Source organism: Malaclemys terrapin, chromosome 3 (genome assembly GCF_027887155.1).
Source record: "Malaclemys terrapin pileata isolate rMalTer1 chromosome 3, rMalTer1.hap1, whole genome shotgun sequence".
Classification (NCBI taxonomy): Eukaryota; Metazoa; Chordata; order Testudines; family Emydidae; genus Malaclemys; species Malaclemys terrapin.
Genome location: NC_071507.1, coordinates 68136139 through 68159574, shown reverse-complemented (window position 1 = coordinate 68159574; position 23436 = coordinate 68136139). Strand labels below are relative to the sequence as shown.

Genomic DNA, 23436 nt, shown 5'->3' with positions numbered 1-23436 from the left:
CGGACCTGCCACTTCCCAAGGGCTCTGTCCGGAAGTAGGTGGAGCGCATGCGCGGTGTGGCAGCAGCCTGCAGCGCAGTGATGGCGGCGCCGGCGGTGGTCGGGTTGAGGGAGCTGGACGAGCCTGACGATGAGGAGGATGGAGCCGAATCCGGTTTCACGCTGCAGGAGGTGCTGCGCCTCGGGGGCACCAAGGTGAGAAGGCGTCGGGGACGGACGGCAGCGCGCTGCTGGCAGGCGCATGAGCACGTGGGGCCCTGAGGGGGCGCAGTCCCCCCCGTGGCTGGGAGGTGAGGGAGGGACGCGCGGTCCTGTGTCCCACCCCTCCCCGCGCGTGGAGTGGGGCCGCCCGGCCGGCGCGAGGGCTGACGGGGGCTGGAGGCGGTAGAGGGAGGCGGAGGGGAGGGGGGTGCAGCCGGCAGGCCGGTGACCCTCCCCCGCGCACCGATCGCGGGGAAAAGCGTTTTGTTTATAAATGTCTGGCGGGCAGCCGCTATGGGGCCTGTAGCAGTTCCCAGCCAGAGTCTCTCTTCTTGCACGTGTAACAGTCTTGCCCGTGGTTCCCTTGTACGCGCCTGTCCTGTGTGATCACTGTTCCACTCTCTGAATCCCCAGACTGGCCCATGAAGGAAAACCACAGCCTCCTTGGTACTCACGATGAGTGTTTTTCCCTCTGTAGAAAAAAATAAAAAAATATATATGGAGATATACCTATCTCATAGAACTGGAATGGACCAGGAAAGGTCATTGAGTCCAGCTCCCCGCCTTTACTAGCAGGACCAAGTACTGAGTTTGCCCCAGATCCCTAAGTGGCCCCCTCAAGAATTGAACTCACAACCCTGGGTTTAGCAGGCCAATGCTCAAACCACTGAGCTATCCCTCGCTCCTGTATATCATTTGTACGGCACTTGTTAACGTAGCTGTTTGCCTTTATAAATATTTGATTTTTTGTGTGTGCTTTTGCTTCATACAGCAAGATTATATCATGCTGGCTGCTCTGGATGAGACAGAGGACCTGGTGGATGGTGGTAAACAAGGAGCAATTGATGACCTGGGACAAGGTGAACTAGAAGAATTTATTAAGTCACTAGGTGTTTGCAAATATTCAAAAAATATCATGGTGGTAGAGGAGAATGAAAAAAAGGACAAGCCAGCAAAGAAAGAGAAAATCAGCAAAAAGGAAACCAGTGCCTCTTCACTAGAAGGAAAGAAAGAAAATCAAGTCAAAGAAAACAAAGGAAAAGCACAGATAAATAATGGCAAAGACGGGAAGAAGAAGCCAGCTCAGCGTAATGAAGAGCACATTCCTACAGTGCCAGTGGTAAAGAAAGAGAAACAAGAAGAGGTGTTTGAATTTCATGCTAGGCAAGTACTGCTGATCAAACCAGGGGGCAAATGGTATGATCTGGAGTACACCAATGAATTCTCTTCTGAGCAACAAAATCAGGTGTTCATATCAAAGTATAAAGCCTTGGCCCAAAGACTGTATCAGCAGGAGGCAGACCTGTATAAGAGTAAGACAAATCTTCAGAAGGGGGCCTCCTCAGCTTGGATGAACAATGTTGTGTCATCAGGTACGCTAGCTGACAGAATGGCAGCCATGACCCTTCTTATCCAAGATGGTTCCGTCCACACTCTCCAATTTGTTGAGACCTTGGTGAACCTTATCAAAAAGAAGGGCAGCAGGCGTCAGAGCCTAATGGCTTTGGATACTTTCAAGGAGCTTCTCCTCTCAGATCTTTTACCAGACAATCGTAAACTCCACACTTTCTCTCAACATCCTTTCAACAAACTGGAGAAGCTTTCGAGTGGCAACAGAGATTCAAGGGACAGGCGATTGATATTATGGTACTTTGAGCATCAGCTGAAGCACTTGGTGGCAGAATTTGTGCAGGTATTAGAAACACTGACTCATGATTCTCTGGTGGCAACTAAGGCTCGAGCCCTTGCAGTTGCTTATGAGCTTCTCTGTAACAAGCCAGAGGAGGAGAAGGCTCTTCTTGTGCAGCTGGTAAATAAATTGGGAGATCCTCAAAACAAAATAGCCACCAAAGCCTCTTATCTTCTGGAGACCTTACTTCATAAACATCCAAACATGAAAGGAGTGGTGTGTAATGAAGTGGAGAGGCTTCTCTACCGATCAAACATTAGCCCGAAAGCTCAATATTATGCAGTTTGTTTTTTAAATCAGATAGTCCTCAGCCATGAGGAAAATGATCTGGCTAACAAACTGATAACTCTATATTTTTGCTTTTTTCGGAGTTGCATCAAGAAAAAAGAAGTTGAATCCAAAATGCTTAGTGCTCTACTGACTGGGGTGAACAGAGCTTACCCTTATGCTCAGATTGGTGATGAGAAAGTGAAAGAGCAGATGAACACCTTGTTTAAGGTGCTACATCTTGTGAATTTCAGCACCAGTGTGCAGGCCCTGATGTTGCTTTTCCAAGTAATGGACTCTCATCAGACTGTATCAGATAGATATTATGCAGCATTGTACAAGTAAGTGATTGATAAATTCTCTGACTTGGTGATCTAAATTTCATTTTACGAAATGGTAACTGTTAACTAAAAATACTGTTGTTGAAGCACTTGATTTTGTCATTAATGGCCTCTCTGGTCAATTTCCAATCTTGCTGTGCTAAAATTTCTGATGTTTGTTATTAAATGCTTACCTATGTGTCCATCCCTCCTATAATGCACATTGTACAGAGTAAAGAAATGGCAATTGACATGACAGTCACACAGGTCATCAAAACAGAACATTTAAACTTAACCCATTGGTCATGCATTGTTTTCCAGTTGCATGTTTTAACTCCATACTTAAAGTTTGAAACTTACTGATAGTCACCTTCTTCTGTAACCTGTATTCTAGCTGTCTAATTTTTCTTTTAATAACAGTTTGCCTAAACTCTTGTATCCATACTTTTGTGGGGGGCAAGATGTTGAGAATCCATGGATTCTCAACCAGGGGCACACAGAGGCCTTCCACAGGGTGCATTAACTTATCTAGATGTTTGCCTAGTTTTACAATAGGCTACATAAAAAGCACTGGCGAAGTCAGTACAAACTAAAATTTCATGCAGACAATGACTTGTTTATACTGCTCTATATACTATACACTGAAATGTAAGTAAATACTATCTTACAATTGATTTATTTTATAATTACATGGTAAAAATGAGAAAGTCAGCAATTTTTCAGTAATAGTGTGTTGTGACACTTTTGTATTTTTATGTCTGATTTTGTAAGCAAGTAGTTTTTAAGTGAGGTGAAACTTGGGGTACGCAACACAAATCAGACTCCTGAAAGGGCTACAGCAGTCTGGAAAGGTTGAGAGCCACTAAGTTAGACTATGCTAGAGGCTCTGCATTTTAAAACCATCCTTTTTGCAACTGACTGTTAGGAATTCCCTTCAAAACCTTTATATGTCACTTCTTAACTGGCCAAGGAAAGCCACTGATTAATCCAAGGCACTCATATTCCCCTTTTTTCCTCTTTGTGCAAAACATGCTCCTTCTGCAGTGCCTTCCAGCCCTAGCTGACCTGAAGAATAAGACAGTGGAATTCTGATTTGGCATGAGGTGTTTGGCCTGACTGTGGAGTGCTCCAGTGGGCTGATCCTTTTCTTTCCACTTTTTAAAATAGTTGTTTCTGTTCTTTGAAAGTGTGAGGAGATTATATAGATCAATTTAACCTATTCTTTTTGACATTTTAAAACCTGATCATGAAGTTTTGCTTTCTATTGAGACATGCCCAACCTTTTCTTACACACAGGTTGTTTCTCTGTCACCTGACAGTTCAGAAATGTGTTTTTCATGTTAAATATTTGTATATAGATGTTCCAACAGTTGTCATCATTAACAATTCAGTATTCACTGTACTATTTTCCTATACAGTAGAATAAGAACTAACTACTCTTTTAGATACCACTGTGTAATATTAAAAGGTAAATGTTAATACTGATGGTAATAACGCTATAATAGATAGATAAATAGAAGCAAATGTTGCTGATAATCCTATGTTTTCCACAGGAAGCTGCTGGATCCAGGGTTAGCAGCATGTTCCAAGCAGGCAATGTTTCTTAATCTTGTTTACAAGTCTGTGAAGGCAGATGTTGTGTTGCGGCGGGTGAAGGCCTTTGTGAAAAGATTACTTCAAGTCACCTGTGGACAAATGCCACCATTCATTTGTGGAGCCCTGTATCTTGTGTCCGAGATTCTGAAAATAAAACCAGGATTACGAGTTCAACTACAGGATCATGTGGTATAGTGTGACTTTTAACAGCGTCTGTAATACTGTGTTGGGTCTCCACTTACTAGCTTTGATAACACTAAAACCTTTGGGTTTTTTTCCAGATCTGTTTTTCTTGACAAGTGATTCTGGTCCCTTTGGCTTTATTAAATATATTCATGAATTTCTCACTAGGAGTAACTAGTAATAGTTGATTTCTCATCTGGTCTTTTCCTTAATATACTCAAACAATTTTATATGTGGCAAAAAACAGAACAGATTTGTATTCTAGGCAGACCCAGAGGCTCTAGTCAGGATCAGGGGGGCCTCACTATGCTAGGTGTTATGTAATAATCCTGCCCCCAAGAGAGCTATCTAAATAAACATTTATTTGTGTTTCACATATTTCTTCCTCTCAGTCCTCTTGGCTTCACCTTTGCTGCTTGACTCAGCTTTTCCCCTTCAGTTGTGCCTGGAATAGCCTTCCATGTGCCTTCTCTCCTCCTTGAAATTTACTTTTTCCAGGAATATTTCCTACTTTGTTCTCCTTCCCAATAATCTCTCTGCATCTTTACATTTCCTGAACAATTTTTCCTTGACGTGTGTTTGTCTTGTCTAATTTAGGACCCAATTCTGCTTCCTTTGAAGTCAGTAGGAATTTTGCTACTGACTATAGTAGGTAAAAGATCATGCGTTTTACTTGTAAGCTGTTGAAGGCAGGTATTTTGTCATTATTTTGTAAAGCACTGTAAATTATATTTAGTAATGTTCCAGCATCAATGTTTTGACAAGAAATAACTGACATGGTTTGATCAGCGTGTCAACCATTTAGCTTTCACAATTCTTTATCCGCATCTAAGAATAGATTAGGCAAGCATATTTCATACTACTTGGGTAATAATTTAAAGTTCTCAATGGATTACGGGTTGCTATGGAATTACTTCAAAGGTGATCTGCACATATTTTGACAGAATGATGTAAAACAAGGGTATACTTTGAATATAATCCCTGAACATTGCAAGACTGGTGATTTGCAACCACCACGAAAGCCTACTGGATCATGGAACCTGTTCTCTTCTGCACTAGAAATTGGAGGAATGGTGCCACTAAGTCCTGTTGGTTTTTAGTGTGTGATGTTATTTTGCCTTTTCTCCTGTTTGTGCCCCCAGCATTAAGCTGGCCCCATGCTCCTGTGGGATTCTCTGATGGTTATGACATGACCAGGTTAGTAGTGTATATTTAGAGATTTCCCTTGGGTCTGCTTATACTAGGAAAGTGACCTGCTGATGGTCATAATTTCCATCAACAGATTTCCCTGATTCACCCCTCTGGCTGCTAGTGTCGAAAGGGGCCAATCCATTTTCAATACCATTACAGAAAGTGCCCTCGTTACTAGTGGAATGTAGAGTGCTTAGTATAAAGGTGTTGGAAAAAGTTTTGTCTCCAGCAGCCAAACTGTTTTCAAGACCAGTAAAGAGCAGGTCAGGGAGAAGACATTTAACAGTGGGATGTTTTCCTAGGCCCATGGTGTTAAGAGTCAGTGATATTATGTTTCAAGTAATGTGGTAAGAATAAAGTAAGTTATACATACACTGACATGCCAAGTGCCCCTCTTACCATTGTTTGAAATATTAATAGATTTTGAAGGCCAGAAAAGACCATTACGATTGTCTAAACTGACCTGATGCATAACACAGGTTATAGAATTTCACCCTGTAATTCCTCCATAACGCCCAATAACTTAAATATCTACAACACCAAGATCACTTTGTTTATATTTTTGTAGGTTACCTTTAACAGAATTATGTAATCTTGTCAAACTGAATTCATAACCTATTATTACTACTATATAGAAATGAAACAAGTCATGAAAGAATGTTTTACCTAGGAGTCTGAAGAAGAAGAACACTTTGATGACCTGGAAGAAGCTGAAGAGGATGAGGAAAAGTTCACAGATGCAGACAAAGAAATGGAGGCAGAAAGAAAGAGCATGATGGAAAGTTCTGTCAAAGCAGATGATACAAATTCAGCAGCCTCCTGGGTGCATCATCAGAACATGGGCGGTAAATTAACTAGAAAATCTAAGTCATATTCAGCAATATTGTTATCTTCTGGTACATTGATCAGAACTCATAGTGGAAAAATGAAATAATAAATTAAAACATTACTTTTAATCTCTAAATTAGTTTGATCCAAAGGAGTCAACCTTCAAATAGAAGATCGTTTCTATAATTTGTTTTGAATATAAGTTATGTTCACTTATGTTTATGTACATGTATGTTTGAAGAAACTTAAAGCTTTTGTGCTTGCTTCAGGTGGAAAGAATTCAAGTTGCTATGATCCATTGCACCGAAATCCATTATTCTGTGGTGCTGAAAGCACAAGTCTTTGGGAATTAAAAAAGGTAAAGTGTTCTTATGACTTTGTTTAATTGTTTTTTATGCTAAGGCCCAGTTAAGCGAGAAAACAATTTGGCTTTAATGTCATGACTATAGACTTATCTTTGCTCAAACTCACTCTTAAAATTTCACAAAATTCAATAACAGTTAATCAGGTGGGAGTAATATTGGATGAAAAGGATATCACTTATTCATATTTAACTTGCATAGATTACATGTCATGTCAATAATTATACCGGGTGTGTGGAATTGCAACATTTAGATAGAGATTAGAACGATAGCAACAGATCTTTTCCATGCTCTTACATTTGCATAGTTTTTTGTACTGAATAAGGTTGTAGTACAAATAGTTATTATAAGCTTTAATCTTTATTTTGTAATAAATTCTTCAGCTATTCTCAGGCAACACAAATCAGACTTTCTTTAATTCAAAGTGGCTATGATTTGTCTAGCAAGTAGCTGAACAAAATTCTAGATTCTTACAATGGGGACATTCCAAGATTCTGCTAAGACATCATGTATAACGTTGCTGTAGCAGTAGTCAAATGGGAGAAGCTTTTGTTTTCTGATTGCACACATCTTTTAAGCAGAAATATACAAATGTTTTTATTTTTTAGCTTTCTGAACACTTTCATCCATCTGTGGCTCTTTTTGCAAAAACTATCTTAGAGGTAAGTAATTTACCATTCCATAGTGTGAAATTTCCATTTTGTATTGGCATTACAAAGACTGCTGAATCCCAAGTATAAAACTTAATGGAATAACTAGGGCCCCAACTGTCTGTGGTTTACTAGATCTAAACTTTGTAGCAGGGCTACCTGATTTCTGGGAAGTAACAGCACTTGAACTCTGCAAATATAGCTAGAAATTCTGCGACATCATGAATTACATGGTTAAAATAAAAGTTCAAAAAGAGTGTTTTTATGGATTTAAATATTTAACCTGAATGAGAAAATGCTTAGGAGGAGCCAATATGGATGGCTTTTTCTTCATAAGATCACATTTCCACACAGAGTGGGCATGGCCAGCTGAGGTTTCACAGACCTGGCAACATATCCTCTACTTTTTGCACTGACATTTGTTGCTATGGTTTGATGAACTTTATGCAGATTAGTAGGTGTCTCATCCCACTGACTTTTCTATTGGGTTTTCTTGGATTTGGGTGCAGATGGAGGATGAATTTACTTTTTTCAAAATGTCATGGTGCCTTTTTCTGCCATATGGGATTCATTGCTCTTCTTTTGTTGCCTAAATGTATGTAAATCTCTTAATGGAATTTATTTCCTCAAAGAATAAGAGAGCTGTGTAAATTTGCAAAATGTTTAACCTGCTTGGTTCTGGTATATAGACTTCAAGGATTAGGGGCCTCTTCCTACCAGTCCTTGCATAGCATTTTGATTGCAAAATGATCTATCTGTTTGTATTGGTAAATTGAGGAATCTTACTTTAATTTCTTGGAAAGTCAATGTGCACTTCCTTTTAAAAAGATGTTTCCGTGTGCTCATAATATAAGAATCCCACTTCTCTAAACTTCAGCTTCAGATCCCTAATTGAAATGCTGTAATTCTTATTATGAATCCTTTCAGTTAACTAAACCAGGCTGAAAGGTTTGTGTACTCAAAGGAAAGTTGTGTTAATTGAAAGTACAGAGCTATATACATAGTACTGTAACTGCTCTCACATCTTGACTTATTTTTTGAGATGCATTTTTGTCTAAGGGCCTTTTTAGGCATATTTGTCTACTTGCCACCCCTGCATATTCTGCATAAGAGCGAAGATCCCTTCTCCAGGCTTTTCCAGTTTTCTCTATCACTTAGTCTCCTGATAATGTCCTCTGAGTCTCTCTTCTTTTAAAGTTGTGGTTATAAAGGATTAGCTCCCAATACGTGTGAACTGGTTTTGTATTAATCTAAGACATGTACAGTATGGTGGTGGATGCCAAGTAAATGCATGTCATAAATACTAATGGTAGAAGAGATGAGAAGTGTTCATATAAATCAATACTTGGATAATATTAATGTTCTTTTTATTTTGAGTGCTTTTCACAAAATAACAATGTAGTCAGAACAAATGCTTTTTATGGCATTATGGTGTTTGATACTGTGCTGAAGTGAACACATACAGTGTTTTTTAAAAATACACTTTTTAACTCTGAGATTTTGTTTTGATTGTGTGATAGCTAACTAGTGCTGGGCATAGATTTTTTTTTTTACTATGATATATGCACCTTCTTATTTAGAGGACTTTAAAGTTTGTAATTGATCAAGAGCTTCAAAGTCTATTCAATAAACCCATAACAAGGCTATTGGAAGGTATCATTGAACTGTTGCACTGGTCAAGAGCTGGTGAAGGTGTCCTAGAGCTAAGAAGAAAAATAAAGCACAGAAATTGAGACTCTGAAAAGAAATGTATTATTTTACAGGTTCACATAATTAGATATCCTCTAATTTAGTTTAATATTGTATTCTTTTTGTTTAGTGTCCGTTTGATGCTAGATCTTTATGTAATTTGAGTTCATTTCTTGTGTAGTTGGAAATTAAGACCTTGATGGTTTTTGGCTTTGTTTCTTCCAGGGTGATTACATTCAATATGCAGGTGACCCTCTACAGGATTTCACACTAATGAGATTTTTGGATCGCTTTGTGTACCGAAATCCCAAACTTCATAAAGGAAAAGGTGGGAACCTTTCTATACATTATAGGACATGATCTTTATTGTTGATATATGTAATGGTAATGTGAAACAACACAATTTTATTACATTTGATTGATTTGTGTTCTACCACAGAGAACACTAGCAGTGTGGTAATGCAGCCAAAGAAGAAACAGTTAATGAATGATGTGCGTAGTCTTGCTGGTAAGTGGAAACATTTCCAATTGAAATATTGCAATGGCAAAGGAATAATAATGTTCGTGGTGGTGCACATAAGGTGGTAAATGTCTTTTGTGTGTAGTTGTTGCCTTCAATATACATATCTGTACCCCATGCCATGAACATTATTTCTGTTTCATCAAGAAAATAATAACAAAAAGAAAATTGTTCTCCAGAGGCAAGCAAGTGATATGTGATCCTTGCTCTTCAGTCCAAGCTTCTTACACATGAATATGTATGGAATGTTCACAGCTCAAAATTCAGGGCTGTTAAACCACCTTATCAGCAGGGGGTGCACGCCTATCTGATAGAGGCATAATGGTCATAACTGTCTGAGCTATCATATTCTGTATCAATGAATAAGAAATTCCTGTAGCCTTTGCTTCTGCACATGGCTTGGTTCAACACATTTCCTGATGCACTTTTTTACTGGGTTTTTTTAATTTTTCTTTATGCTTGTAGTTCATTCACTGCCAATTTCTTTATAGTGAAGTAGTTTCTTTTCCTTAGGCAATCAGTGAGCTGTTGCTCTCAGGTTAGCCATCGTAAAGAGAAATGCACATTAGCAAAGGAAGGGGTAGAACTACTGAAACAGCAGACGTTGCTGTCCATGAAACCCTGAGAGACCCTATGGGAATATAGCAAATGGAATTATTTTTGTAGTTTTCATGTGCAGGACGAAGCTTTCTCATTTGTTTTATGAGATGCTGCTTCAATAAGAGGATCTGGGGAGAAAAATAGTCACATAGCTCATGAAAAGGATGGAAAATAGCAGAATAATTGGCTCTTGTGACAAACATCCCTGCCAGCCATGTGTCGCTAAGGTAACTTGGGATGTCCAGCCATGCTTATTGAATGATGGGTGCAGTAACTGCCAACAGTGGCACATTAAAGGCATATTCTGGATTTCTGTGATTTCCAGTTTTCCTAAGAGAGAAGCCAGTTGCACCAGAGGCCTTGAAAGGCACATGAATGTGGAAGGAAAATGGGGGTAGAGGAATTAAAAAGGGGGGAGAAAGATTGGAAAAGAGGTGAGCCTCTCTGTAGCTAGTCATGGCCTTGCAGGGCAGTAGGGAATAGCAGAGATCCTGCTTCACCCTCCTTTTCTTTCCCATTCATTTTCCAGCAAGTGTAACGCAGTTATTGACAGATCCCATGCATCTTTTTCCACACTCTCCTCTTCTACTGCTAGAATGTATTTCCTTCCTCTCCTCTTCTTATTTCCAGCTGAATTCATGAGGGTTTAAGGGGCTCATGAAAATAAAGCTATGTTCACATATCGGTGTGTTGGATATTTTAAAAAAAAGAACTTCCTAGATAAAAAAAGCTTAAGCTAAAATTGTGCCATTGTAAAATATATGTATATTTAAATCATTATTTGACTATTGTATTTATATTAAAATAAAGAAATAAAATTTGAAAGTCAGGAAACTCAGTTCTACAATTAACAGCCATATGGGTGACCTTTATATCAACACCGGTACCTACCTACCAGAAACTCCTTTACTCCTCACCTTTTACCCCTGAGGGAATTATGCGCCACTGGATGTGCGCAGAATTAATGTCTGCTGCAGATTTCTTTGCTTCCTTGCAGAAAAATGACTTTCTGACAGGGAAGCAAAGGGAAGCCGCAAGAGCGGTCACATGCCCCTCCCCAGCAGTGTGGGTGCATTGTTTCGGGCATCTGGTGCAGCTGGCGGAGAGGTAAATCACTGTGTGGAAGTGGGGCTGGGGACGATGCCAGGTCAGACCCATCCCCTGGACCTCTGTGCATCTGGATCCTCCCCACCCACGCACACCCCCTCCCCCAATGGAGTCCCCTGTAGCCGGACCCCCCACCTCCACGCACCTGGCTCTCCCCAGCCCCATCCAGGGCTGGGGACGCCCTGGCCAGTGGCTCCTAACTTGCGCCAGGCTCAGCTGCTAGTCCCAGTTGGGCTGGGGGAGGAGCATACTTCCCCTGCATGGAGCGCCTGGGGCTGGGTCAGACCCACCCCCAGAAACCTCCCCTGGCTCTGCACCCCCCTCTCACATCCTGCCACCATCACTCCTCAGTTGTGGGGGGATCAGTCACTGTATGGGGAGCTGCTCACCATCCACCTGACCCCCATGCATCTAGACTCCCTTCCCCCTGCTGAATCGGCCACTACCTGACCCCACCTTGCTTAGCCCCATGCCCACACACCCAGACCCTGCCGAGCCCTAATGACCTTCACCTGGACCATTGCACCCGCACTCAGATCCCCCCCGCAACAAGCCCTCTGCACCCAGATCCCCCCACTGAGCCGCCTGCACCCAAATTGCCCCACACAGAACCCTCTCACCCCACACCTGGATCTCCCCACACTAAGCCCTTCCACACTTGGATCCTGCCGGGCTGAGCCCACACCTAGCGTGCATGGTGCAGAGGGGCAAGGCTCTGGGGTGTTTCTGGGGCAGGCCAGCCCTTGCACTGTGTCAGGGTCAGGTGCAGCCTCACAGCCAAATCTGTATCCTGGGCGGGGGGAGGAAGGTTGCAGGGTGATCTCCCACCTCCGTGCAGCCAGTGGCCTGTGCTTCCCACTGCCATGCTGGAGCCACGTTTATTTATTGACAAATTTGCAGAATTTTAAAATATTGTGTGCAGAATTTTTTATTTATTTATTTTTTGGCACAGAATTCCTCACGAGTAATCTTATCTATTTTTCCACTGCTGATAACTCTCCTCTATGTACTGTTCCAAGATATGTCCTCCAGTTCACTTGACCATTCAGAGCAAGATACACAAGTGTCTTGCCGCTTATCTATGTATGGTACAAAAGCACTTGCTGTCATCCACCATTCTAGAGAACCCTACCTGCTTCATTCACCCTTTCTATTCTGTATCTACCTCATCCATGCTCCTCACTTGGCTCTAATACCCTGCCCTTCAGAAACTGCTCTGATGTGTGCTGCTTTAGATCCAGTTTATGTAAGATGGGTAGGGTCGGGCCACAATTACTGAGATGTGTTTAAAATATTGTTACAAATTCACTTGTTAGTGATCTGAAATTATTTAAATAATTCACAACTGCTAATGGTGCAACAGCATACTCATATTCCCAGCAGGAAGATGGGGTTGGGATACAGTCAGAGTTAAGGTTGTTTGCAGAAGCTTAACTAAATGTCTTACTTTACAAATATTTGTTTTAGTTACAACATTCTAATAATTAACTGTTTAAAATGAAATGAGGTTTTAAACACTTAACTGTGTGTGTAAAATATTATATAAGTTTGTGCTGGATCTCTCGTTTCAATTCATATTCTTGTTCCCAAGTTATCATATAACCACATTTATTCTGTCTAAATGACTTAAATAGGAAAGGTGATTTAAACCTCCTAGAACCATTATATAATGATTTTAATCGCATTAAGATCTGTCCATAAGAGTATTGATTACTATGTAAAATTCCTAATCTGCAACTATTGTTAGGATTAGTAGGCATCTTTGTCAACATTATGTTGGTAAGATTCTTTCAGAAATAGGCCAGCTTTTGTCTGGCCCTGCTCCTTCCAATGCTTAACGGCAGGGTTTGGCAGCAGGAATGGATAGTAATGGAATGAGGAGGGAAAGGGATTATAGTAGTTAATTTAATGTGCAACAACAAAGAATGAAATCCTCGGGCTACAGCTAAAACTCTCCCCTTCCCCCCCCCAAATAAACAAATAGTCTACACCTTTGCTGCTGAAGATAGTTGCCATGTCTTCTGCTGAAGGATTTTTGTAACTTTTTGGCGCTTTCTTATGCCTCTAGTTCTGTTCTCTTTGAGGTGCTGTAGCCAATACTATGTAGTGTTAGTATATAGCAGTGGTTCTCAACCCGCGAATTGGCACACAAGGCCAGCCGTGTGCCTAGGTTCCCAGCGACACGGTGCGGAGAGGTCCGGCCGGGATCCCGGCGGGCCCTGTGTGGTCAGGGCTCCCAGCTGACCCTGCGGGGTTGAGGCCCGGGCCTGCCGGCCCACCCCGCATGGTGGGGATTGAGAAACTGCCCGGTCTTACGGGGTCCAGGGCAGCTACGCAGTGGGTTTTTCGGGGTCGGGGCAGCCATCTGGCTGCCCGATGCAGCAAGGGTCGGGGCTGCTGCTGCCCTGCCACCCGGCCCCTGCAGCCCAGGTAACACATTGTGGGCTGTATATCAGTTGAGAACTACTGGTATATAGAGTAGTCCATGTGTCTTTAATGGCACAAGGTTTCTGTGGCAGTATGAACACACGAATTTTTACCTAGAATTCATTCAAATGGATGATTCATTTATTGCATTAATCAAGGAGTAGACTGAGCATTTTTAAAAAATGGAATTAGTCAATTTATGCACTTTAGAAATCCTTATTTTGTATAGCACATTTTTACTAAATATATCAGGGTGTCACATTTGCAATAGCTATTTTACCAACCTAAATTGCAGTGTAGAGGATTTAGAGTGAAAAGCAGTTGTGATTTGGCCCTCTGGAAACCAGTGCTCCCATGCAGGAATACAGCTAATAAAAATTGCAATCAGGCCACCCTAGCAAATCGAAAACTATGTGTTTGTGAGCAGTTAATTTACTAGTGTTCCACTGTACATTGTTTTCCCCTGTAACCTTGATTATCGGAAATCCATTTCCATCATGCACTTTTATCTGAAACAGTCATCTCCCCTGACTTCACTACTGAGGCCATGATATGGCTTAAGATGCGGTGACATTTCTCTCTACCAGAGGGAGCAGGCTGTTTTCTGCATGCAGTGAAATGGGACATGGATCTTCTTGTCTCCTTTTGAATGTTTTTTTGTGGTGGGGGTTGTGTGGCAGGAGGAAGTGAGGTGCTGCTTGTCACCATTGGTCTCCTTCCGAATCCAGTCACAAGATCTTTTTGCTATCTCTGGTGGAGGGGGCTTTAGTGCCTGTTGAGTACCTGCAGATACTTCTCCTTCTTTCCCCACCGTCATTAGTGCTGGACTTTGGAAGTGGTGGGATGCTTGATCCTGCTCCGATCACTTCTTTTGGGCCAGTTGCTGAAAAGCTCTTGGTCATAGGAGGAGGGTGAGAAGGACTCATTTGTGTGGTGGGAGAAGTGCGGAGGCTACAGGTTCCCAAAATCTATCCCACCTCCAAAGTTTTTTTTACATACACCCATTCTGGGTTGTTACTAACCCTAAATAACATATATAAATGATGAGGATCCAGGGGATAGTTAGGGCTAATGCCTGTGAATTGTGGTAGAGTGGAATGTTAGCCCACATTTTACCATTTAAAATAGTAAATATAGTGAAGTTCTTATTTTAAGAAATTGAGGAGATACGCCATATTTCAGAAATTTAGTTTGGGACCAATTTTACTGTAGTGTTTTCATAACAAAACATGTTATATAATGATATTCAACTTGCCATAAAATCTTGCCTCTTTAGTGAAGCAAAGCATAAAGCCAGGTCTGTTGTTTTTTCAGTCAACAGTAAGGAATTCCTTGCCCAAGATGAAAGTAATATCCCAGTGGATGAAGTGTTTTTCCACAGGTAATTAAATATTTATGAATACTCTTAACAAGCTTTGTTTCTGAAATGTAACTCTTTAGAAAAAGAATTAGAATTTGTAAATTTGTCCTGACATTTTTACTCTGAGAAGTTTCTGAGGATTTGGATTAGCTTGAGGGATTTATGTAATGAAATGATGGAACTTCCCTTGCTCAGTGTGGAATATTGAAAGTTGTGAAAAATATTTTAGAAGGGCGTGATAACATAATCTTAAAATTATAAGGAAAAAGCCATTCAAAATTACAGTCTGCTACTAACATCACTTAGTTGACTCAATAGCATGGAGTCGCAAGCACTGATTGCTGATGAATAACCTGTGTGCTGTAATACCTAGGCACAAGAAGTTGATTGCGCCTATTTTAAAATATATGTTACTGATAATAACTTGATTAAAATGGAACAATAAACGAATATCTAACTGGTAGCTGTTTATGGTATTCATATAGTTTTTGTGTTTTTCACCATTTTTCCTCTATTTATGGTCTGTTTTTGTTTTCAGGTTATCATATGCTCACAATGCTAGTGTTTGAATTACAAACATTGCATGAAGAATGTCTTTTAAAAACAAACAAAAAAAACCCTTTTCATTGGATTTTTTTTCTTAATTCATAGAATCTTTTCTAGTGGTCTCAGGTTTTGCAAACATTTGTTTTTTCCTAAACCTGAAATTTGGGCTGAACTTGGCAGTATCGCTATTGATATTCACTCTGAATTTTTGGCTTTTGTGGTTTAATTTTAATTTTAAATAGTAGCAGATGGAAATGGAATGCTCCTGTTAACACAACTATGGGAGGTCCGTTGCGTTCTCTTTTGATAAATCACTATTCCAAACCATTTTCATGTCAGTGCAAAAGTGTGCGCAAGTTTCAGTGACATCAGAAGCTTTTCATAGATGGGACCCTGATATTAGAGACACCAACTTAAAAATCACACTTCTGCCTGAAAAATTATTAATTATTGTTACAAGTAACACCTAAGATTATTATAACTTTAATATGAGAGAATGTTTATTTCTTCAGTTTACTTTATGCACTTTTGACAATGCTTTGTGTAGTAAAATTCATGTTTTCTCCCCATATCTAGTCACTTTTCCCTCTTATTTGTGTGGATCTTGCTGCAATAAAGGAGAGGAAAATGTTTTTAAAAATAGGTAACTGAGACTAAACCCACAAAAACAGGCAGACGAAACCAGGGGGAAAGCATAGTACCTGAAACTACTTTTAAACTTTTTTTTTTCCTGATCAACTGGACTTCAGGTTGACAATGTTCATTTAATCACACACATCATATGTGTATTGTTCCTGTCATTTTTTAAATTCACAGTGATCAAAGAAACTTCTGAAACCACAATCCAGGCATTTTCACTGCTTTAAATCTCACATCATTTCACCATTTTACACTTTTTTTAAAATTGAAAAATAAATGAACTATAAATCTTTGAATTGCGATCCATTTTTGAAACCATTAACTGATACTTAAGTGATAGCTGGCAGACTTTATATACAATGCATGTAATCCATGTTGTGGCTTTATTAAAATCATTGTGTCATAAGAACAAATCAGTAATGTAGTGTGTGATTGCAGAGAACTTTTTAAATATTTCAGATTTTATAAAAAGCTTGATAAAGAGAAAGAGAAACGAAAACGTCCAGTGGAGGAAGAAAGCGTGGAAGATGTAGATGATGATGAATTTGAAAGAATACTGGGTAAGGCTGTATTTTTCATAGCAGTAAAGCACTCTCAGTCCATCAAGGAACAGCTTATGCAGACTACTGTTTTTTTACTTATTCAGTTGTCTATTATAGAGTGCTCTGTGTAATGTGATTATGCATCTCTGCCAATGGCTGCATATGGCTACGTGACTGCTCTTCCTTGTGAACTTGGTGTAAGTTTCTGCTCTCGAATTTAACATTGTCTGTGCATGCTGCAACTTTCATTGTTTAATTTGCAGCTTCATATTTTGCTTGTGCAACTTAGACCAACATTTTGAGAATTTAGTCCTAATTATAACAAAATATCTGTAACTTTTCGTTGACCCCTTTTGTGTTTTACCATTGGTCTTTTTAATGTACAGTCTGCTTCTAATGTTAGGCCATTTGCTTCACAAATTTTGAGGCATGGATCCAAGGCACCCTTGTGTTAACTTTTCTTTGCCAGCCTATTTTCAGTCAAGGATTTATAGGAAGAGGACTTTGATTCCTTGAGAGAGAAGTGTCTTAGTTTTTTTTGACACGTCATTGTTCTTAGTTGGTGTCTTCCCTTGTTTAGATCTATATTCCTAAATTCCATCAGTGACTGTGGCCTTTAAAGTCCAAGGTTGTTTTGCTTCTGTGATGGATTGTGGTGGATACTCTTAAGCCAGAGTCGAATGTGCAACCCCTGCAGTATTCCCTGTATTCTGCATACCTTGGTTATGAGTGTCACAAGATAAGACTCGGAATCATAGGGGACTATTTTCTCATGTGATGCTGAGGTGGGGGAAGGATTTATGTATATTTCTCTGCACACTAGCCAGAAAATAGACAAAATGAATTTTAAGATAACTCTCTAAACAAAAGCTGTTTCTCCAGTGCAAAGGAATTATCTTTCAAAACTTTTACTATGCTATTGTTTTTACATTATGAAATGCCTTGTGACTCGAGGGGGGGAATCTGTTAAATGGTATGTAAGCTAATTGACCAGTTTTCTGTAGAAGTAAAATCTATTGGGATTCTTCCTTGATGAGTCAATCAATGTAAACAAAGTATGCTTGAGAAAATGGATGACTTAAGAATAATGATAATAAATTGTGCCAAGAGCATTCAGTCTATTTATTAAATAACTTCAAAATATTTCCCTTGGCTTTGTGTTGCAATAACAAAGAAAATTCCCCATTTTTTTTCTTTCAGACTCATTTGAAGGTGACAGTTACTTTGATACCGTTAGCAAGGATGACCTTGATTTTGCTGGGTAAGATTTTTGATTCTGCTCCTTCTGTACTAATTCAGTGCTACCCCTACAGAGTTTTACTCGACAGGGCTGGACGGGACTTTTTGAAGAAAGTCAACCCCGCTCAGTATCATTTTGCACAAGGCATCATTGTTGAACGCTGCGTGTCTCTCTTCCACCCCCACCCCCCCCGGGGTTGAGCATGCTGATGCTATGGCACTTGCAACTTGGCCCAGAAAGCATGACGCTGGGCACTTTATTTATATCATAGAATGATCCAGCAAGCAAGTCTGTATCTTCTTGGTTTTCACGGTCAGATAATGCTAGTGAGTGTAATCATAAATTGGAATGATACATGATGCATGAAATTTAAAAACTGGGATTCTGATCCTGTGGTAGAAGTCCAGTTACATAACTTAATTCCCAGTAACTTATTGGCTCCGTTAATGATTGAATGTGCAATTTTATTTGAAATGTACTTTTAAAATTCACTAAAGAAATTGAAATTTCTTTTGGAAGGAGGGGGGAAAATTATAGCTTAAATTTATAGTAAACCTTAAAAAATTTTGATCCAGATCTTGTTCCCTTTCAAACTCTTCTTCTTCGTTACCACCTCTACCCCACCATTCCCCTCACCAACCCCCCGCCCCCCGTAGTGTTTCAGGATGGGTCAGTTCCCCTCCTTTATTCCATTAATGTGCTATACTAGGTCATATTCTCAGTTTTCCATTTAATAGGCCTGCTAAGGCTTCTGGGGGTGTCTTTGAAAGCAGCTCAACTATCTCCTGTGTAAAAGGATTTCTGAAAATGAACTGGGACCATTAGAACATGTAACAACACATCTAGCTGTTGTCAAAAGAGTACCTTAATCACAGGACTCTCTTCAGACTTTTTAGCAGCATTCCTTGTGTTAAATTCAGTTTGATGTATTTTTAATATTCTGTAAGTGCCAATTGATTACGCCGTGGGTTACTTTTAAAATTATTTGTAATGATTCTTAACTTCCTAGTACAGCACTTTGAAATAGATGGGTGTTATCTGTAGACATCTAATGAGGCTGGAAGTGCTGAGTATTATTGTGTATTTTAGTAATATAAAAAACAAGCCCAAGGGTGGTAAGAAAAGCAAAGGAGGTGAGGAATACAGTGATGACTTGGAAGATTCTGATGATGAAGATGAATTCAATGAGATGGATGATGAAGTAGTCTCCCTGGGAAGTATGGATGAAGAGTTTGGAGATGACATTGATGAAGAGGGAGGTGCATTTATGGATGTATCAGATGATGACAACAGTCCAGGTAAAGTAACATTCATTACCAGCATTGAAGCATAAAATACTTTTTAAAATTTGGATGCATAGATTAGGTGTTTAAATCCATGTATAGGGACCTAAATCAGAGGCCTGGCTTTCAGAGATGCTGAGCTACCAGCAGCTTCCACTGAAGTCACTCTTTGTCCAAGAAGCTCCAATTGAAGGCAGTGAGTTGCAGGTACTCATTACCTCTGAAAATGAGGCCACTTTTATTTAGGAGTCTAAATATAGAATTAGGTGCCTAATTTTAAGCACACATCTTTGAAAACTTGGTCTTAAATACTTCACAAACCTAGATACACTATTCTCTGCACACTCAAAAATAAAACAAAAAACCTCCAAAAACCAAATGAACGAACAGGTCTTTACACAAATAACTTACACAGTGACCATTATGCAGCACTAAGGAAAAAATAATAAATCAATCAATGTTTGGCAAATTCTAGTTTTAGGTATGCATGATTTGAATCAACATTTATTAAATTTTTCCACTGGCTAATTTGAGACCAATTAATGTTTTTAAATTAGTGGTTAATAAGTAACTATTTGTGACTCCTGTAATTGTATTTAGCACAACAAAAAAAATTCCTGTGCCTAATAATTTTATTTTTCTATAATAAGAATTTGAAGCTGTGACTTAACGTAATAACCCGGGATCAGGTTATTAGAGAGATTGTTTACATGGAAACCACTTTACAATTTCAAGAAATGCATGAGATTAAGGGAGGGTTTATAATATTGGCTTGTTGAGGTCAGGGACTAAAGTAACCTATTCAGATAGATTTTAATGTCTGTCTTTCATATGGGCACTACTACATAATATACACTAACTCCTCTCCTAAAGTTGTCTCATTGCTGATCTACTAGAGAACACGCTCATTTAAAGTTGCGCAATGCTCCCTAATGTCGTTTGGCAGCTGCCTGCTTTGTCCACTGCTTGCAGAAAGAGCAGCCCTTGGAGCTAGCTGGTGTGTGGTTGGAACCAGGGTGGACCGGCAGCGCCCCTATCAGCTCCCCGCTCCCCTAAGTTCCCTGTGCAGCAGCCGCCCAACAGGCTATCAACTGCTGGGCAATTCAGCTGTCCCCTCCTGCCCTCTGCCTTGTAGCTGCTGCCGGGAGCCTACTGCTTGCTGTGCGGGGGAGAGAAGAGCGGTGCTAATGTCAGGGTGTCCTCCCACTCCTCCTTTACCCCATTTCCACGGGGGGGGGGGGAGAAGGGGGACGGATGATGGCTCAGGACAGGGAGCTTGTTGGCAGCAGCTGCTGTCTAAACTTGCTAATCTACTTAAAAAGGCAGTGTACTTAAAGGGGCAATGCACACACAGTGTGTGTCTCTGCTGTGCTGCCTTGTAGAGTGTGAAGCTGTGTTAACTCTTGAGGGCTCAGCTCAGTTCATCATTTAGCAGCAATGCATTCCCTGGGAAATAGCCCACCCTCTTCCACCCTCCACCTTCACCACCTCAACCAAGCTTCACAATTACAATTTAATAATGTACACAGCAATGATTTGTTTAAAACTTATACTGTATATATGTGTGGAGATTATATATAGTCTTTTGTCTGGCGCCAAAAAAAAAAAAAAAAATCCCTGGAACCTGACCCGCCCATGTACATTAATTCTTATGGGGAAATTAGATTCACTTAACATCGTTTTGCTTAGGGTAGCATTTTTCAGGAACATAACTACAACATTAAGCGAGGAGTTCCTGTCTTAGCTTGGTGGAATTTTTTTTATAATTTCAACAGGTAATATCGATATTCAATTTAAAGCATTTTTTCCCATTTTTATCAATTTAAATTTTCATAGTGGGAAACAGTAACTAATGATAATAGGTGTTATCAATAGAAATATTTTTTCATTGATGGGTGTGTACAGTAAAATCAACATTTATTGACATTTACGGATAAAAATCTAATCCTGCCAAGCCTAATAACATACCACACTGTTCATCAAATGTATACATTTTACATAATTCAATGTTTCTTTGTAACTTTTGTGCTGTGATCAGTGCTTTATTTAATATATCTTCCACGCTGTGGTAGTAGGCAAGAGAGGCATTTAAAGTTGGCATGAATAACTTAACATTTCCCAGGATCTGTGGGTTTAAATTGAAAATTTGAGTATTTCCATCGTGGTTTTAATGTTTTCTAAGAGCAAGCTCAACAGAATAATGGGGCAAATGTGCCTTAATGAACATGTTAATCTTTGTAGTTAATGTTTTAAATATAGTGTATACTGTTCAAATTATAGTGACCTATTTGGTTTTCTTTGATAATAGATGGTAAAGATCAGGTTAAGTCTGTCAGTAAAAAAGGCAAGAGAAAAAAAGATACTGATTTTGCTGGATCATTTGAAGGTAAGAATATATTTGCATTTAAAGTTTGAGAAAGGTTAATACGAATGTACGCTGTGGGAAGTATGTAGAATGGCAGAGGGCTTTGTGTTGTAGGGGGTTAGTGCACTAATCTTTTGCCTCTGGAAACATGAGTTCAAATTCCATTTTAGTGAAAATGAATTTCTCACTCCTGTACATACTGCAAATCCAGTCAGTCTGGTACAGTTGAGTATTAGTAACAGCTCTTAAGAGGCTGTTAAGGTTGAGTTGAATTAGCAGATATGTAGAGCAGATTGCATTGTACCTGAATACACTACATGCAGCACAAGTTTGTGCTACTGACCTCCCTATATTGTAGTCTAGATTTATTTAAAAAGGGAAATCTATGGCTTCCTCAGATTCTTCTAGAGCTGTGGCCTGCTGTTGGTAATGAAAACAAAACTAAAATGCAAACTAATGCAAATTTGATATAAATTCAGTTTTAGGCATGGAAAGTGAGTGAATGGATGAATTCAACAGGTGGGGTATCTTTTTTCCACTCCCACTCAAAAAAAAAAAATCCTCCAGTATCAGACAGCTTTGCGCTGTTGCTTTACATCAGTGATATTCAGACTGAGGCTTGGGAGCTACAAGTGGCTCTTTAAGGTGTCTCTTGTGGCTCTGTGCAGAACATATTAAAACACTGATTTATTATTAATCAGGGTGCTTTATTATGTTAACCCATTGTAGTTGATAAAATATGTGGCTAGTCATTTTGCTGTGAGAATATATAAAACTAAATATTTTGTCATACAGTTTAAAGATGAATATTCAGTACTGTTGTAAATGAAAGAATGAACTCACACTACTGTGGCTCTTTTGGGTAGTGTTGATCACTAATTATGGTCTTGAACCATTGAAGTCTGAGTATCACTGCTTTAGGTCTTAAAAGCAACCTGCAAAAACGGTTGAACCCTTTTTTGCTACTTTGTTGACGTATAAAGTTTACCTAAAGTTGTTTTGTTTTTTTAAATTTGCTTGTTGTGTACATTAGAAATTCAGGTTTTGATGACTGGAAAGCTGGAGAAATAAGGACATCACAAGAACTAAGTGAAAGTTGAGCATCTGAAGGGAAGGGTGACTAATATTTTGGTTAAAGGATGTGTGTGTTAAAGAGTCAACGTATCCAAACCCCTTAAAGCTTGAGAGCTAAAAACATACAGTAGAAGCTCAGAATAATTGAACACCTCAGGAATGGAGGTTGTTCATGACTCCCAACAAAATGGCTGGGCCCTCAGTCAGCAGCCGCCACTCTCCAGCTGCCCAGCTTTGATAGTAGCAGCACAGAAGTAAGAGTGGCATGGTATGGTATTGCCACCTTGACTGCTGTTTGCAGGGCACTGCCTTCAGAGGTGGGCTCCTGGCCAGCAGCAGCCACTCTCCAGCTGTCCTGAAGTAAGGGTGGCAATACCACGACCCCCTAGACTAACCTTGTGACCTCCTGCAACTCCCTTTTGGGTCTGAACTCCCAATTTGAGAAACACTGGTTTATACAGATTTTACAGGGGGGAATAGAGTAAAAACACCAGATTTAACAATTTGTGACATGTTTTTCACAGCTGTGAATTTGGTAGGGCCCTAGCCATTAGGCTTTGATTCTGTATGCTTTTACTGAGGCAATCCTTTTTGGGAGGAAAAAAATACTGGCACACAATCCCCGCTTTTATCAGCCATCCCTTCTGTCTGAGAGAACTAATCTCCAATTTTTTTATACTAAACTATGTAGATTTTAAACTTTCTAGTGTATTTTTGTTACAAACACTAGCAGACCACTTTTGTGAGATCAGTTCCT

General features: G+C 39.8%; 1 protein-coding gene across 1 annotated transcript in view; it reads left to right on the top strand.

The window, feature by feature from the left end:
• The first annotated feature begins 32 nt into the window (after positions 1–32).
• The window catches only part of CEBPZ (CCAAT enhancer binding protein zeta), a 25357-nt gene continuing 1953 nt past the window's right edge, over positions 33–23436 (top strand). Inside the window, exons 1-13 of the mRNA XM_054022692.1 lie at positions 33–194; positions 973–2498; positions 4031–4262; positions 6118–6292; positions 6545–6633; positions 7246–7299; positions 9202–9304; positions 9416–9484; positions 14945–15011; positions 16635–16735; positions 17918–17978; positions 19047–19255; positions 21549–21626. Coding sequence (XP_053878667.1) covers positions 48–194; positions 973–2498; positions 4031–4262; positions 6118–6292; positions 6545–6633; positions 7246–7299; positions 9202–9304; positions 9416–9484; positions 14945–15011; positions 16635–16735; positions 17918–17978; positions 19047–19255; positions 21549–21626 — 2911 coding nt within the window. The 5' untranslated portion in view covers positions 33–47. The remainder of the gene's footprint in view (positions 195–972; positions 2499–4030; positions 4263–6117; positions 6293–6544; positions 6634–7245; positions 7300–9201; positions 9305–9415; positions 9485–14944; positions 15012–16634; positions 16736–17917; positions 17979–19046; positions 19256–21548; positions 21627–23436) is intronic.